Raw genomic sequence first — 15,138 nt, forward strand, 5'->3', positions numbered from 1 at the left:
CTGTTATTTAAAAGACTGTAGTTATTGGATAAAATAACTCGATTTCTTACCTTAAGTGGGAGTTCAAAACTGCATGCCATACCAATTCTTAAAATGACTATCTAGTTTTCAAACTGCTAGCGATATTTGAATGTAGCCTGATTTCAGGCCCCGCCCCTGTCCAATGAAATTGCTCCCAACTCACGAAACTTGGACAAAAAAAAGACTGCTGTGTCCTGCTTGCCTGCGGGGTCGGCTGCGAGCGCACAATGTTACACGAAATGTTACCGGTTTGATGTTCTGTTTTTGTTGGGAATGTACAATAAGTAAAAAAAATAGAAGAGAAGTGATCAACATACCTGACAACTTGGTGAAAATGGTGACGTGATGTACGTGGTGCTTTTCCGAATTCCGGCATGCAGCCGTCCGCGTATAGAACACACATCACCATTATATATTGTGTCTTTACCATTGACTTAAACTTGACAGCCAATTACTTCTTTTTAACTTTTGTTGCTAACCGGAGTTAAATAATCCAGCCAAGTAACTATAGTAGTCTACTCTGCGAAAGGCTGCGGTGCGTCCCCGCGAGCCTCCTTTTTTGTATGTAATTGATTGTATCGCAATTGATTAAAAAAAGAACATTTCAAAACATTTAATTTTATTGATTTTATTTAGATTAGACTTTGTCATAAATCTTAAAAAGGCTCACTTGCTATCTCTATTTTAAAATACATTGGCCTGTTAACAGGGCGGCACGGTGCTGGACTGGTTAGCATATCTGCCTCACAGTTCTGAGGATGGGTTCAAATCCGGTCTCGCCTGTGTGGAGTTTGCATGTTCTCCCCGTGCCTGCGTGGGTTTTCTCCGGGTACTCCGGTTTCCTCCCACATCCCGAAAGGCATGCATGGTCGCTTAACTGGAAACTCTAAGTTGCCCGTAGGTGTGAATGCGTGTGTGATTGGCTTCCCCACAATCCCAAATGAAAGTTGTAATAATTGTAAATGGATGCCAGCTGTGTTTGTAGTAATTTTGCCCCATATTTGATAATGTACCACGTGAGCAGAAGCCCGTTGACTCGGATACTTATACAACAGCGGCCCCTGGTGGAAAAAGGTGTCATAGTTCTCTATGAACCACAACATCAGGTGTCAAAATACTGTATCTCCCTGTTCAAAAATGCTGATTATATTTTCACGTTTATTATTATGCTTGACCAAAACATTAGGAACAGGTCACTGCAACCACAATAATAAACATTTGAAACCTTTCTAAGGCCTGAAATCTTTATTTGAAACCCAGCCCTGGTCAAGGACCGCCTCTGTGTTTGTTTCCTTTATATTGTAATATACAATATATCAGTTAAAAAAAATCTCAGTCATTTTCTGCCAGTATTGTTCAGCGCCACTTAAAACTGTAATATGATCAGGGTTGAGATCTTGCAAGCAAACTGTGGCTTAAAACACTTAACGCTGACTTGAAACCCTACTTTCAAACATTAATCCTTGAAAACCTCACTCAATTATTATTTTTAAATACTGTTATATGAACTAGACTTTTCCATGGGAGCACACGTGTACCTAATGCTGAGTCAGCTAAGTGTCATTCACTGGTGTTTACTTTTGCATCTGAGCTCCTGTATGACCTTCCAGCTGAGCGCCAGGCTCCTCCTCACCTCTGCCAGGTCTTCCCGGATCTCCTCCAGCAGGTCCAGCTTGGATAGTTTCCTTTCGATGGACAAAAGCAGGTGCTCCCCCGACTGCGGGGCAGCGGCGGCGCCCTCGGGCCGAGGCAATGGTGGAAGCGTAGTTAAGGCCTGCCCCACCCGCAGCGTGTCGAAATACGAGTCGATGAAGGCTTCCAGCTCCTCCAAGCTCCTCCAGTCTCCTCTCTGGCTGTAGAGGGAGTGCTCCAGGCGGGCGTACCCGTCGGGAAGCGGACCCTGGCAGGGTGGAGGCACCACCAGGAGCATTATGGGAAGTCTGGGCGGGTGAATGTGGAGCCACGCTGGTACGTTGATGCTTAAAGATTTCATTCTGTCCTGAAGAACGGCCAGCAAACGGGAAGTGGCGTTCCCGCTGTTCCGCACGGCCGAGGGAAGTGCGACTTGTTTGTCAGCAGATGAAGACTCACTCGAGTCCACTGAGGGACACTCACTGGAGGACTCACTGAAAGACTCAGTGGAAGACTCACTACACTTAACTGCAATGCAAGAAACAACACGTTTAAATGTGTGACATAAAGATATTTCAAACTCTAATTTGAAACCTTAACCCAAGCTTGAAAAACTCGTTTTAAACTTGTACCCAGACTTGAAACCCTAACTTTGAAACCCTACATTGAAAATCTATATTTGGTTTGAGACTGTGAAAGCCGGTTTTAAACCCTAATTTGAAACCCTGTTCCTGTCTGAAAACCCTCATTTGAAACCTTAACCCTTGTTTGAAAGCCTAAACCAGACTTGAAACCTTAATTTGAAAACCCTAAACCGTATTTAAAACCCTAAACCAGGCTTGAGACCATAATTTCAAATGCCAACACTGAGTTAAAACACTAACCCAGGATTGAAACGCTAATTTCAAATACTAACCCTGACTTGAGACTATACTTTAAAACCCTAACACTGGCTTGACACGCTAAACCTTGTTTTAAACCCTGACCCAGGCGTGAAACCCTACTTTCAAATGCTGACCCTGATGTGAAACTCGACTTTGAAACCCTTATACCGGTTAAAACCATAAACCTTGTGTAAAACCTTAACCTAGTCTCGAGGCCCAAATTTTGAACACTAACCATAACTTGGAGTTCTTCTCTAAAACCCTAACCCTCGCTTGACACGCTAACCCTTGTTTTAAATCCTAACCCAGGCTTGAAACCCTAATTTCAAATCCTACCCTTGACCTGAAACCCTACTTTGAAACCTGAACCCTGTCTTGAATCCCTAAACCATGCTTAAAACGCTAACCCAAGCTTGGAACCCTGATTTTAAAAGCTAACCCTGACATGAAACTGTACTTAAAAACCCTAACCCTGGCGTGAAACCCTACTTTCAAATGCTGACCCTGATGTGAAACTCGACTTTGAAACCCTTACACTTAAACCATAAACCTTGTTTAAAACCTTAACCTAGTCTCGAGGCCCAAATTTTGAACAGTAATCGTCACTTGGAGTTCTTCTCTAAAACCCTAACCCTCGCTTAAACCCCTAAACCTGGTTCGACAGCTTATCCCAGGCTTGAAACACCAATTCGAGACACTAACCATGACTTGAAAACCAAATGTGCAACCATAACCCTTTTTGGAAACTTTAACCCAGTCTTGAAAGGCTAACTCGAGCTTGAAACCGTAATTTGAAACTAACTTCAACCCCCTACCCTGGCTTGGAGCCCACATTTGAAACTTTGATTTCTTTTATGAGATTGTGCGCAGCTATATTGTTTTCAAAGGACTCACAGTGATTTGAAAGCTGATGACCGTCACTGGGCATCAAACTTAGATCCTTGCACAGCGTGGCACTCTTGTGGCGCGGTGGTGCAGATGATCCAGTGGACGTGTGATGCTCCGCCGCCAGCATGCTCTCCACCTGCGCCATCAGCTGTAGCACCTGCGAGCCCTCTAAACGGCGTTTGTTGTCCAACACGTGGTATCTGTTCCTGCACTTGGCCACCAGCTCCCTCAGCGCCGGCCCCTCGCTCTCCAGCCGTTGTTCGATTCCTGTGTCGCCCAGCCAGTCGCCATGGCTGAACACCACCACGGCCCTCCTCCAGACCCCTTCCAGCTGCGCTTCCAAGGCTTCTCCTTGGCCGCCGGTGAAGGCAGCGCTGGCGTTGACTACCACCAGCACGGCACAGGACGGTGCCTCCTTCAGAAGGTCGGCGGTTAGAGGGAAGTCGCCCGGCGTGTCCAGTACCGTCACCGCCCGATCGCCGACACGGCCCCGCTCGAGGGTGCAGGAGGTGGTCGGACGGTCTGTGTGGAAGCAGTCGTGGCCCAGCACCGTGTTGCCGCACGAGCTCTTGCCCGTTTTGCTGCCACCCACCAATACAAGTGTCACTTCAGAGAGGGGGCGGGACTTGTCTGAAACATCAATAAGCTGCTTTGAGTTAGTCAAATCAATAACTTTTTGAAAGGGTTTATGACTACAGAATACAGCCTTGAGATACGACCCGACTTACGAGTGTTTCAAGATATAAGCCGTCGTTAAGCCGATTCTTTTGCTTTGACTTGCGAGCAAAAATTTGAGATAGAAGCACTGTGCGGTGGCAACAAACTGAGCTCACTTTACAACAAGTAGCAGTTTGGTGACTACATGCCTGTGAGTATTGTTATATTACATGCATATATTACATTACATTACACCTACAACACAGGGACTGTTAATGCTAATATTTAGCCCTTCTAGGGCGTTTTACATTATCTGTTAGCATTAAGCTAGCAGACTTATGTGGTTGTTTCTCCAGTTATTTGTTTTAGGTTCAGTTTGACAGTTCACTTCAACTCGGTGCGGGATACAACAGCTTGAAGCCTCTTTTTTTTTTTTTTTTAACATTTGTACACTATTTTCCAAACTGCTCGAATCTCAAAATTTTGCTCGCATCTTGAGAGACTCGTAAGTCGGGTCACTCGTAAATTGAGGTGCTGCCGTTGTCTCGCCGAGGTGCGTACCGGCCTCCCTCCTCTGCTGCTCCATCTTCATCTTCCTCTCCACGGCTCTCTTCTCCTCCAGCCTCGTCATCCTCTCCAACTGGTCCTCCTCTTCACCCGCCGCCCGCCAATGTCCGCCGACGCAGCCCGCCACCATCTCCTCTATCTTCCCCAGCAGCTCCCTCACCTGGAAACTCACTTTTGTAGCCATAACCTTGACTTGAAACCCTAACTCAGGTTTCAAAACCCTAACATTTGTTTGAAACCCTAACCCTGGTTTTATATCCAATTATTTGTGAAACTGTAACCCCTACTTTGAAACCCCAACCCAGATGTTAAACCCGATCCTTTGTCTGATACCCCGACCGTCTTAAAACCCCAATTTTGAAACCCTAACCCTTGCTTAAAACATTGACCCTGACTTTAAACCCTTCTTTGAATCACTAGCCCAGGCTTGAAACCCTACTTTGAAACTTTAATCCTTATTTCAAACCCAGATTTGAAACCCTAGTCCTTGTTTAAAACCCTTACCTAGGCTTGAAACCCTCATATGAAACCCTGATCTTGATAAGAAACCTGAAACCCCAACCCAGGCTTGAAACCCTACTTTGGTGCTCTAACCAAGTCTTGAAACCCTCCTTTGAAGCCCTACTCCTGACTTGAAACCCTAGCCTGTTTTTAACCCAGTCCTTTGTATGAAACCCTACCCCTGTCTTAAACCCCTATTTGAAACCCTGACCCTTGCTTTAAACCATACTTTGAAACACTAACCCTTGTTTGACACCCTAACCCAGAGTTTTAACCCTAACTTGAAACCGTAATCCTGGCTTGAAACCCCGTTTAAAACTCTGACCCTTTTAATCCGTAACCAGTCTTGAAAGACTAACCCTGACTTGAAACCCTAACCCAGGTTTTAGGCTAAATACTTTGTATGACATCCTATGATTAAACCTGAACCCTGGCTTGAAACTTAAACCCTCATTTAAAACTAAACTTTTACCCTAACACTTGTTTGAAACCCCTACCTTGTCTTGAAACCTTACTTTGAAACGCTAATCCTGACTGAAAACCATCATTTCAAAACCTGAACCTCCCTTACCTGGAATCCATCCCCGGCAGTCCTGTTGTTGAGCACGTGAGTTCGATTCCCGCAGCGCTCGACCAGCCACCGCAGCGACTCACCCTCGCTCTCCACGTGCTGCTCGGCGGCCGTCTCGCCCAGCCAGTCCCCAAAGCTGAACAGCACCATGACCCGGCTCCAGACGTCCCCGCCGAGCAGCTCTAGGTGGTCCTGCACCGCACGGCGGTAGATCTCGGAGAAGGCGCGGTCCGGGCGCACCACCAGCAGGAAGGCGTGCGGACCCGGAGCGCAAAAGGATGGGCCGAGCCTGATCTGACCACGGTCGAAGGCAGTGCTCTCATGGACGAAGAAGTTCATCCACCAGCCGGGCGTGTCCACCACCGTCACCTGCCTCCCAAAGGCCGCGCCTCGTCCCATTGCGCAGCGAGCCGTTCTGCCCGAGGACCGCCGCCCCTGGTCCCGGCCCAAGATTGTATTTAGAGAAGAAGTCTTTCCGGAACCTTTGGCTCCCAGCAGCACAATCCTGATGTCAGGCAGGGGGTGAGCCCGCTCTGGAAATGTGGGATGCAGGACTTGAAACTAATGGTGACCTATTTTGAAACAGTAACTCAGGTTTGAAACTTCACTTTGTAATCCTTAGCCTCATTAAAAACTCTAACTGTGGTTTGAAATCCTAATTTCAAACTCAATTTAATCTAACCAGGCTTGAAACCCTACTCCAAAACCCTCAAACTCTGTCTTGAAGTCCTTTTTGAAACTCTAACCCTTGTTTGAAACACTGAAGGTGGTTTGAAACTCTAATTTAAAACCCACACCCTGACTTGAATCTCTAAATGTCTTTAAACCATACTTGAAACCCCAATTTGAAACCCAAACCCTGACTAGAAGGCCTAATTTCAAACTCTAACACTGGTTTAAACCTCTAATGCTGGCTTGAAACCACTGACTTGAAACCGTACATTCAAATCCGAACTCAATTTTGAAAATCATAATTAGAAACCCTTACCCTGGTTTGAAACCATAATTTGAAACCGTAAACACCCAATCTTGGCTTGAAACTGTACTTTGGAACCATTAACCTGGGTTGAAATCCCTACTTGAAACCTTAACCCTGGTTTGCAAATCTTACCTCTCATAAAGGCTCTGTGAGTTTTCATGTTCAAAAACCTGGTGTGGGCGTCCTCCTCCACTCGTCTCTTCTCCTCCGCTATGGCCCTGCAAACGCTCTCCACCATCTCAAACACACTGTTTCCGTTGATGGCGACCAATCTCTGGATGTTCTCCAATAGCTCCCCGACTCGACTTCCATCGCTCAAGTCGATGAGGTGACACCTCTGTCCGCACTTATCCCTTAGCCAACCAAGGGCTTCCGACTCCGAGAGCCCCCGGTCCCGTTTGTGCTCGGGCGCACCTAGTGAGGTGAAGACCACCACGCAGTGGCCCCACACCTTGGGCCCCAGCAGGCCCACATGCTCCTCCAGGGCCCGGCGGCGCCTCTCCGTGAAGGGCGAGCCAGCTTTGACCGCCACCAGGAAGACGTGGGGTCCTGGAGAGCACATGGCGACGCTCCCCTGGAGCTCCCGCCGCACGATACGGGCGGTGTCCTCCACGCCGAAGTCGCACCACCAGCCGGGTGTGTCCACCACCGTCAGCCAGTGCCGGCCCACCGGGGCCAGCCGCCGCAAGCACGACGTCCTCTCCTTGGTGACGAACTCCTCTTTGCCCAGGAGGAGGTTTCCCAGGGAGCTCTTCCCTGAGTTCCTGCCCCCAAGGAGGACTAGCTTCAACTGGGAGGTATACCAGCCATCCACTAAAAACACACACAAACAGTATTGATTGGGAATTAACCATTTTTGGTACCATACACTCAGTGGGAGTTAAATTCAATAGCCCTATTGTTACATTCATTAAAATAGAAATGGCCATGTTTGCCACTCATTTTAGACCCTGAGGCTTATTAAGGAGACATTAGCTTTATTGGGAAAGAACTATTAGCGACTTTATTACATGTTACATTTAACAGAAACATTTAATTTTTTACAATAAAAGTGATTATATTTCCTGCTCATTTTAGCCTTTTAACTTCATTTGATTTGTTGGGAAGGAACCATTTTTGATACCATAAGTGAAAATTAAATTTTAATATCAATATTTGTTTACATTTTTTTGTGCAGCTAATTTTAGTCTTCTTCAGTTTGATTCCCTTTATTTGGGAAGGATGCATTTTTGGCAACTTAATTGGGCTTTAAATGCAACACAAGGACATTTAGTTGTTATAGTCATTGGAATTAAAAGCTGTGTGTTTAGTTCTCCTTTCACGCTCATTTGGCTTCATTGGTTTTATCAGGCAGGAACCATTTTTGCTAACTTTGGTATGTGTTCCATTGGAAAGCACTACGAGGCAGTTGCAACGTCCATCCATCCATTCTCAATAACGCTTATCCTGTTCAGGGTCGTGGGGGCAGTAGCAATGTTTACTAGCCAATTAGCAAAGAAGAGGGGGGGGGGGGGGGGGGGGAAGATAAATCGGATCTAATGAAAAAAGTAGTAAGTAAAAAATATTTGTATAATAATACTAATAGATGTGTTGATAACTATATACCCAAATGTTAGAGTATTGTAAAGTAGCGGAAATAATAATAATACATCTCATAAGCAATTCCAAAATGTATATTTTACCACTAATTATAAAAATTAAAAATACCCATGAGAAATAACATTTAATTATAGACTGCATATCTAAGATAATACACTTGATAAATGTCAACCAGAATATTTGGTACTAGCTGTATGAAAGATGCAATGAAATCCTGAACCGAAAGCAAAATATCATAGCAGTAGAACCTGTTTGTACGTTGTACATGTCCTGGCACATCGCATATGTTCAAACACATTCCTCACCCTATCACACCCACAGAGGGCTCAGCACTCGGCAGCTATTCACAACATAAGGGTTTGACGTCAAAAAATTCAATTCATCAACATTGTAACGAAGGCACGAGTTTGACTTACCTGCTGACTGCTCACCGGTTGCCATTATTTTTTTTATTATTTATCCTCTTAAACTCTGTTCAACCAGACATCAGCATTCCCATTTTTATGCCTTTATGGAGGTCTGAAGGTCAGCAGAAATGAGCACACACAACAATACACACCTCTGAGCAGCAGGTTGCCACGCCATCTTGAACTTGGAATTTCTCACACAGGTTCATCTCAATATGTAGTGCAAATTTTACTAGAGCTGGAATTTATGAACCCCTATCTATTCAAAATGTCTTGAAATTTCACTCATTTTGTTTTTATAAATATCGATGAGAACTGAGGAAAACACATTGAGGATTATCTGGAAATGTCTTGGTGAAAATACAAAACAGCTATCCACGGCATCATTTCCAAATTAAGTGTGACATATGTTTCATCCGCAAATTTGGGTACATCACTTACCTGAATAATTCAACACTGTAATATCATCCCTGTCCAAAAAAAAAAGCATGTTCTGTATCTTGTAAAAGTAATGATTCCTTCTTTATTCGTATTTATTCATTTAAAACTCCTAAAATTTGCTTGACATTGACACCCATTTGTGCATACAATTGTAGGACCATTGATGAAAGAATTTTGCAGTTTTCTTTTCAACTAACAATTTTTAGAATTTGTGTTTAGGGTGAGAATCGAGAGAAACACATCAGAAATTGATGTGTCAATTTTTAGTTGAAAATACAAAATGGCTATGGAATAATTAAGTGTGGAATGTGTCTGACTTGAAATTTCGAGTACACATTTGGACCTGGATTTGGTCACTGAAACAAATTTATATCATCCTATTATTACATGGTTGTCACTGCCCAATAAAAACAATGTACTGTATGTCATTATATTTAAAATGTTATTATATTTAAAACCCATAAATTTGCTTGAAATTTCCCACACTTGTGGATACAATTGTAGGTCCGTAGATTAATGTTCCAAAAATGCTGCCGATGAAAAATGAGGAACACGCACTGGAAATGTATCCTGAATTTTCAAGTTATGGCTATAGAATGTTTTTCAGATTAAGTTCAAAATGTGTCTTGCTGGAAATTTCGACTATGCATTTAGACTTGCAGTCACTAAGTGGAATCATGACACAATATAATATTGTCAGTCTGTCCAACAAAAAGCAAGAATTATCTCTTCACATTTGAACCACTAAATTTGGTTTGAAATTGCACACACTTGTTCATGGATCAGGAAAACTATAGATGAAAGAATTCTGCATTTGTTTTTTTGCAACAAGAAACGTTTAATATTGTTCTCTTTGTGTTTAAGATACATTTTTGAAGTCATAGAATTCTGAGAGACATGCTTTTTGTTGGACAGTTAAATCATTGTAACGCTTGAAATTAATTAGTTAATGTTCAAATGTCAAGATATTTTACAGTTTGGAAATCTTTTAAATAGAAAAGATTGATTTTACCCTGGAACAGATAATGTCCATTTCTCTCACTTGCGGTGGGAGAAAATTGTCAAAGTCATGTATGCTTGACTTTTATTACTCAGAAATTAAATGTCAAATGAGATACTGCATTTTTTACAGCTGTGCTACAGCCCAGTGAAAGAATGTTGTTGGCATCCGCTTTGATTCTTCCACGCTCGATTTTCCAGTTTCATGCAGGCCATGGTACGCTTTAATTGTGTTGAGACACTAGACGACCAAACACACGAGGCTCGGCGAACAAAAAAAGGTGCATTGTGCAGATGTATGATTCAACCTAAGCTAGTTGAAATGAGTAAATGAATTTGAATAAAATGTTTGTTTACACACTGTCAGGACCGGAAGACTGGTGATTGTACGGTGATTAAGGACAAAAAATAAATTAAAAATCTACTTTCTGTTGTTCTGTAACTCCTGTGTTGTACCTTTTTGGTAATAATTAAAATTTTAAAAAATTAAATAAAATACAACCCATTACAAGTTGGGCTAAAATGGTCACCCAGTGGCAGCTGGGTTATAATAATAATAAACAGCACACAAGTGAGATAAAAAAAAATAAAAATTAAAGAAGTTTGAGCTTCTGGTCAAAATAAGCAAATTTAGCCCGTCGAAACAAAACGTCAGCACACGAATGAGAGGTGACACAGCTTTGAAAATAAGGTTCAAAGATCAATAGTAAATAAAATCGAGTTGATTACACTGTAACGGACAGGTATATGTTTGTGTTTCTAAATTCCTGGGGGTCCATGAAGGCACATTAGGCGACTGTGATTGGTGGAGAACAAGAAAGCCAAGCAAGGGCGGTTCTGAGAGTACGCGTGCCATAAACCTCAAAAAAGCATCCGCGTCTCTCTTTCTCACTTTAAAACACTGCAAAGTTGTAAAATAAACGTGGGAAAGGTGCGAACGTCGAGTTTTCGTGTGGTCTGCTACGGAGTGACTGACCAGAAGACGTCAATCTCACGTGACCCGGGACGTCACTCTAGCCCCGCCCCCTTATGTCGATTCCTTATAAACAAGCTCAGCAGCTAATCGATTCACTTGTGCGATATTGTTTTACAACGGGTTCATCTTCGCCGACAGCACCAGGAAGAAGAAAAAAATGGGAGTAGTGACAATACGAGTGGAATACTGGTAACCTTATATCATTATCCCACTATTTTTTTTAATTATACGCTGTTAGTCACCAACAGAAGGCTAAGTGTAATGGTTGCTGTGTGTGGTTAACTGCTAAGCTAACCGAGTTTGTCCCTCCCCTGCAGCGGCAACTGAGGCTACGAGCCCCGCTATCTGGAGCTCGCCCGAGTCGTCAAGGGCGAGTTTCCCGATGCGGACGTGTCGGGCTTCGTGGGCCGCAAAGGTAAATAATTAATACCACAGTCAACTTAAGTGTGAGACGAGTTTGTTATTGAAAGTCATACCCTGTTTCTTTTTTTAGCCAGCTTTGAGATTGAGATCAACGGGCAGCTGGTTTTCTCCAAGCTGGACCTCGGAGGATTCCCTTACGAAGATGATGTGAGTAGCTTGATGGCGTCTTTATTTTGTTTTTCTTTGTTTTTTTGGGGTGGGGGGTTTTCACACATGAACGACAACCAATGTAGCCGAGTTTTGTCTTACGACGTTGACGTAACCTAAATGTGGCGTAGTGTGTTAATTACCAGGGATGTACCGAAATGAACATTCTTTTCCGAAGCCCCCCCAAAAAATTTGGAATCCAAGGCATAAAACCGCAACGCCGAAAGAAATGAGTATGCCAATATTTTATTTATTGATTTTTATTTTTATTTGTTTTAAGAAAAATTGCATGATGGCTATTCTGCAGAGCTGCCAACCTATAGAAATTCACTTACAGAGTAATTTGTCTAAATTTCTGTGTTTTTAAAATGATTTCATAAACATCCCCTCCTGGAAGCCGTCACCTTATCGTGGTGGAGGGGTTTGTGTGTCCTAATCATCCTAGGAGCTAAGTTGTCTGGGGGTTCACGCCCCTGGTAGGGTCACCCATGGCAAACAGGTGCTAGGCGAGGGACCAGACAAAAAGCACAGCTAAAAGACCCCTATGATGAAAACTATTAATGGATCTAGGTTTCCCTTGCCCGGACGCGGGTCACCGGGGCCCCCCCTCTGGACCCAGGCCTGGAGGTGGGGCTCGAAGGCGAGCCCCTGGTGGCCGGGCCTGCGCTCAGGGGGCCCGACCGGGCACAGCCCGAAAGGGTAACGTTGGTCCCCCTTCCCATGGGCTCACCACCTGTGGGAGGGGCCATTGGGGTCGGGTGCAGTGCGAGCTGGGTGGTGGCCGCAGGCAGGGACCTTGGCGATCCGTCCCCGACTACAGAAACTGGCTCTAGGGATGTGGAATGTCACCTCTCTGGCAGGGAAGGAGCCAACCAAGCCTTTTTGGAGTCCTTGGAGGGGGTGCTAAAGAGCGCTCCCGCTGGGGACTCCATCATTCTGCTGGGGGACTTCAATGCTCACGTGGGCAATGACAGTGAGACCTGGAAGGGTGTGATTGGGAGGAACGGCCCCCCCGGTCAGAACCCGAGCGGTGTTCTGTTATTGGACTTCTGTGCTTATCACGGATTGTCCATAACGAACACCATGTTCAAGCATAAGGGTGTCCACACGTGCACTTGGCACCAGGACACCCTAGGTCGCAGTTCGATGATCGACTTTGTGGTCGTGTCATCGGACTCGCGGCCGCATGTCTTGGACACTCTGGTAAAGAGGGGGGCGGAGCTGTCAACTGATCACCACCTGGTGGTGAGTTGGCTCCGATGGGTGGGGGAAGATGCCGGTCCGATGTGGCAGGCCCAAACGTATTGTGAGGGTCTGCTGGGAACGTCTGGCAGAAGGAGTTTCAACTCCCACCTCCGACAGGACTTTGCTCATGTTCCGGGCTAGGTGGGGGACATCGAGTCCGAGTGGACCATGTTCCGCGCCTCCATTGCTTTGCAATAAAACAAAGGGGAAAACAGCAACTTGCTGTTATTTATATTTCGGCTCCGATTTTACTGGTTCGGCCGTTTTTTCCCCCCTTGAAAACAGATCTTTAATTGGTGTTAGAATTGTGAGGGGGGACCGGAACATTGGAAAAATGTCTCCTCTGTAAGGGATCCCTGGCTGGACCCAAAAAGAATCCCTGTTCTAAAAGTGAAATACTAAAGGCTAGAAACAAAGCACTGTGAGATTTCCACGATGAAACGCTTCGAGACAGTTGACAAGTAACAAACCTGCTGTTTGTAACACAACAAAGTGAGGCTTGGAAACGGCGTCCATTAGTTGACCTTGTCGCTCGTTCTCCTCTTCTGTCCGGCAAAGTTCCTCCTCGCACTCTGCTATCTTTGTTTCAAAAGCTACAAATATTTCTTGGTCGCACATTCAGCAGCGCTCTGTGCATTTCTACTGGCAACATTTTCACACAATGGTCACATTCACAACACTTAACAGCGATGCTTTCATCAAAACCACATCTCTGTTTTAGAAGCTAGCGAGCTTGAAAAGATTCATTATGCACCGAGGCGAGTCGTTTTGCTAATTTCTCGCTTGCCGCCTTCTCATCCGTCATGCGCTATAGGGCTTATCAACAAAAGTGCTTTAAGAACACACGCACATACTTTGGTGTCTCGGTCCAATGACTCAGGCTGATTATCTTTTTAAAACTGGTTTCAGTTGATATATATTCGTATGGAAGGCCAACTTGCTGAGCACAGATAGGTGCAGTTGGTCCCTCTCCAAATTAAAAATAATAATAAGATAGCAACTGTGTATTTTCCCCTACCCCCGTTTGTCCAGGTGATGGACATCATCCAGAAAGCTCAAGATGGAAAACCTCTGATGAAGATCACCAAGAGCCGCTCGCCGTGCGTCATTATGTAGACATACGTGTGCGGCCGGACTAGACCGGGCTTTCCCCTAAAGTTTTCTGCTTTAACATTTTTTTTTTTTTTAATGTGATTAATCCTTACAAATTTGGACTGCGCAGCCATTTTGTGGAAAGCCCGACTCCCCCTCTTTCGCTCTTGACACTGAACCGCGGGGCCGCTAATGACTAGCGCTGCCGCAAATAAGCCACGCGGCTGTGCTACGATGACTTCCCATGCCCGACGGTTATGCAACTCGTCAGGAGCGGTCGACGAGGAGAATGTGTTTTGTTTTAATTGAATGCGAGGTCAGTAAGAAGTCATGAATTTACTTTTTTCTTATTAAATAACGGTTTTCAGATGCTGTGCTTGCAATGACTAAATGAATAAACTCACTGGTTGCAATAGTGTTTTACACTCTTGATTTCCTTGATGGACATCTCCTTTGCAGCCTTGGCGACCATTCATCTTGTGTAAACTTTTTTTTCCTCAGTCAGGTTTCACAGCGACAGGAGGCAGGAAGGGATGAGTTTTTTTCTCCCACATAAAACACTGTATCCAGAAAGTCCAGAGTGTTCACTCTAGGGGGCGCTAGGTTGTTAGTCAAATATATGCCTAGTGTAGTTTGTGCTTTAAAAGATTTCTCAAAATTGTTAAATTATGGATTACTGGAGACTTTTTTTTTTCCACTTTTTTGTTGCTGTGAAAGCACACTTTTTTTTTTTTTAACCCACTAGAATAAAAGTCAAACCCAACTGATTTCCAGTTTCAAAATAACGCATGAATCTCATCTTTTACACATATATGAAAAGAAAACAAACTGCATTTATTAGGAAACCAAGGAAGACAGTGCTGAATTAAATACAACTTCATATAATTGCAAATTGGGTTAAAGATTAAAATGTACAGCTCTGGGTGGGGGGGTGGGGGTATTTGGACAATTTTTCTGCAAATAAACACTCAAAACGATACTTGTTTGGGATTAATGTTGTCAGTGGTTTATTGCATAAAACAAAAATTTACTTTTACTCAAGCATAAATATGCAAATATATATATTAAATGTATATATATAGAAGTAAGAGAAACATTTTTTGCAGTGG

The 15,138-nt window shown here is 44.1% G+C and overlaps 2 protein-coding genes across 2 annotated transcripts; one reads left to right on the forward strand and one right to left on the reverse strand.

The window, feature by feature from the left end:
• Positions 1–237: 237 nt before the first annotated feature.
• si:ch211-214j24.15 (GTPase IMAP family member 8) lies at positions 238–8,849 on the reverse strand. The gene is made up of 6 exons (XM_061750126.1): positions 8,716–8,849; positions 6,833–7,513; positions 5,722–6,254; positions 4,644–4,809; positions 3,432–4,055; positions 238–2,181 (listed from the first exon to the last, which is right to left on the reverse strand). The coding sequence occupies exons 1-6, from the start codon at positions 8,738–8,740 to the stop codon at positions 1,586–1,588; spliced, it is 2,625 nt and encodes an 874-aa protein (XP_061606110.1). The 5' UTR covers positions 8,741–8,849; the 3' UTR covers positions 238–1,585.
• A 2,301-nt stretch (positions 8,850–11,150) lies between these two features.
• On the forward strand, positions 11,151–14,447 carry LOC133466275 (migration and invasion enhancer 1-like). The gene is made up of 4 exons (XM_061749820.1): positions 11,151–11,311; positions 11,440–11,537; positions 11,616–11,692; positions 13,970–14,447. Exons 1-4 carry the CDS (start codon positions 11,280–11,282, stop codon positions 14,051–14,053), a joined length of 291 nt encoding a protein of 96 aa, XP_061605804.1. The 5' UTR covers positions 11,151–11,279; the 3' UTR covers positions 14,054–14,447.
• Positions 14,448–15,138: the final 691 nt, after the last annotated feature.

The sequence above is a fragment of the Phyllopteryx taeniolatus genome, chromosome 16 (genome assembly GCF_024500385.1).
Source record: "Phyllopteryx taeniolatus isolate TA_2022b chromosome 16, UOR_Ptae_1.2, whole genome shotgun sequence".
Classification (NCBI taxonomy): domain Eukaryota; kingdom Metazoa; phylum Chordata; class Actinopteri; order Syngnathiformes; family Syngnathidae; genus Phyllopteryx; species Phyllopteryx taeniolatus.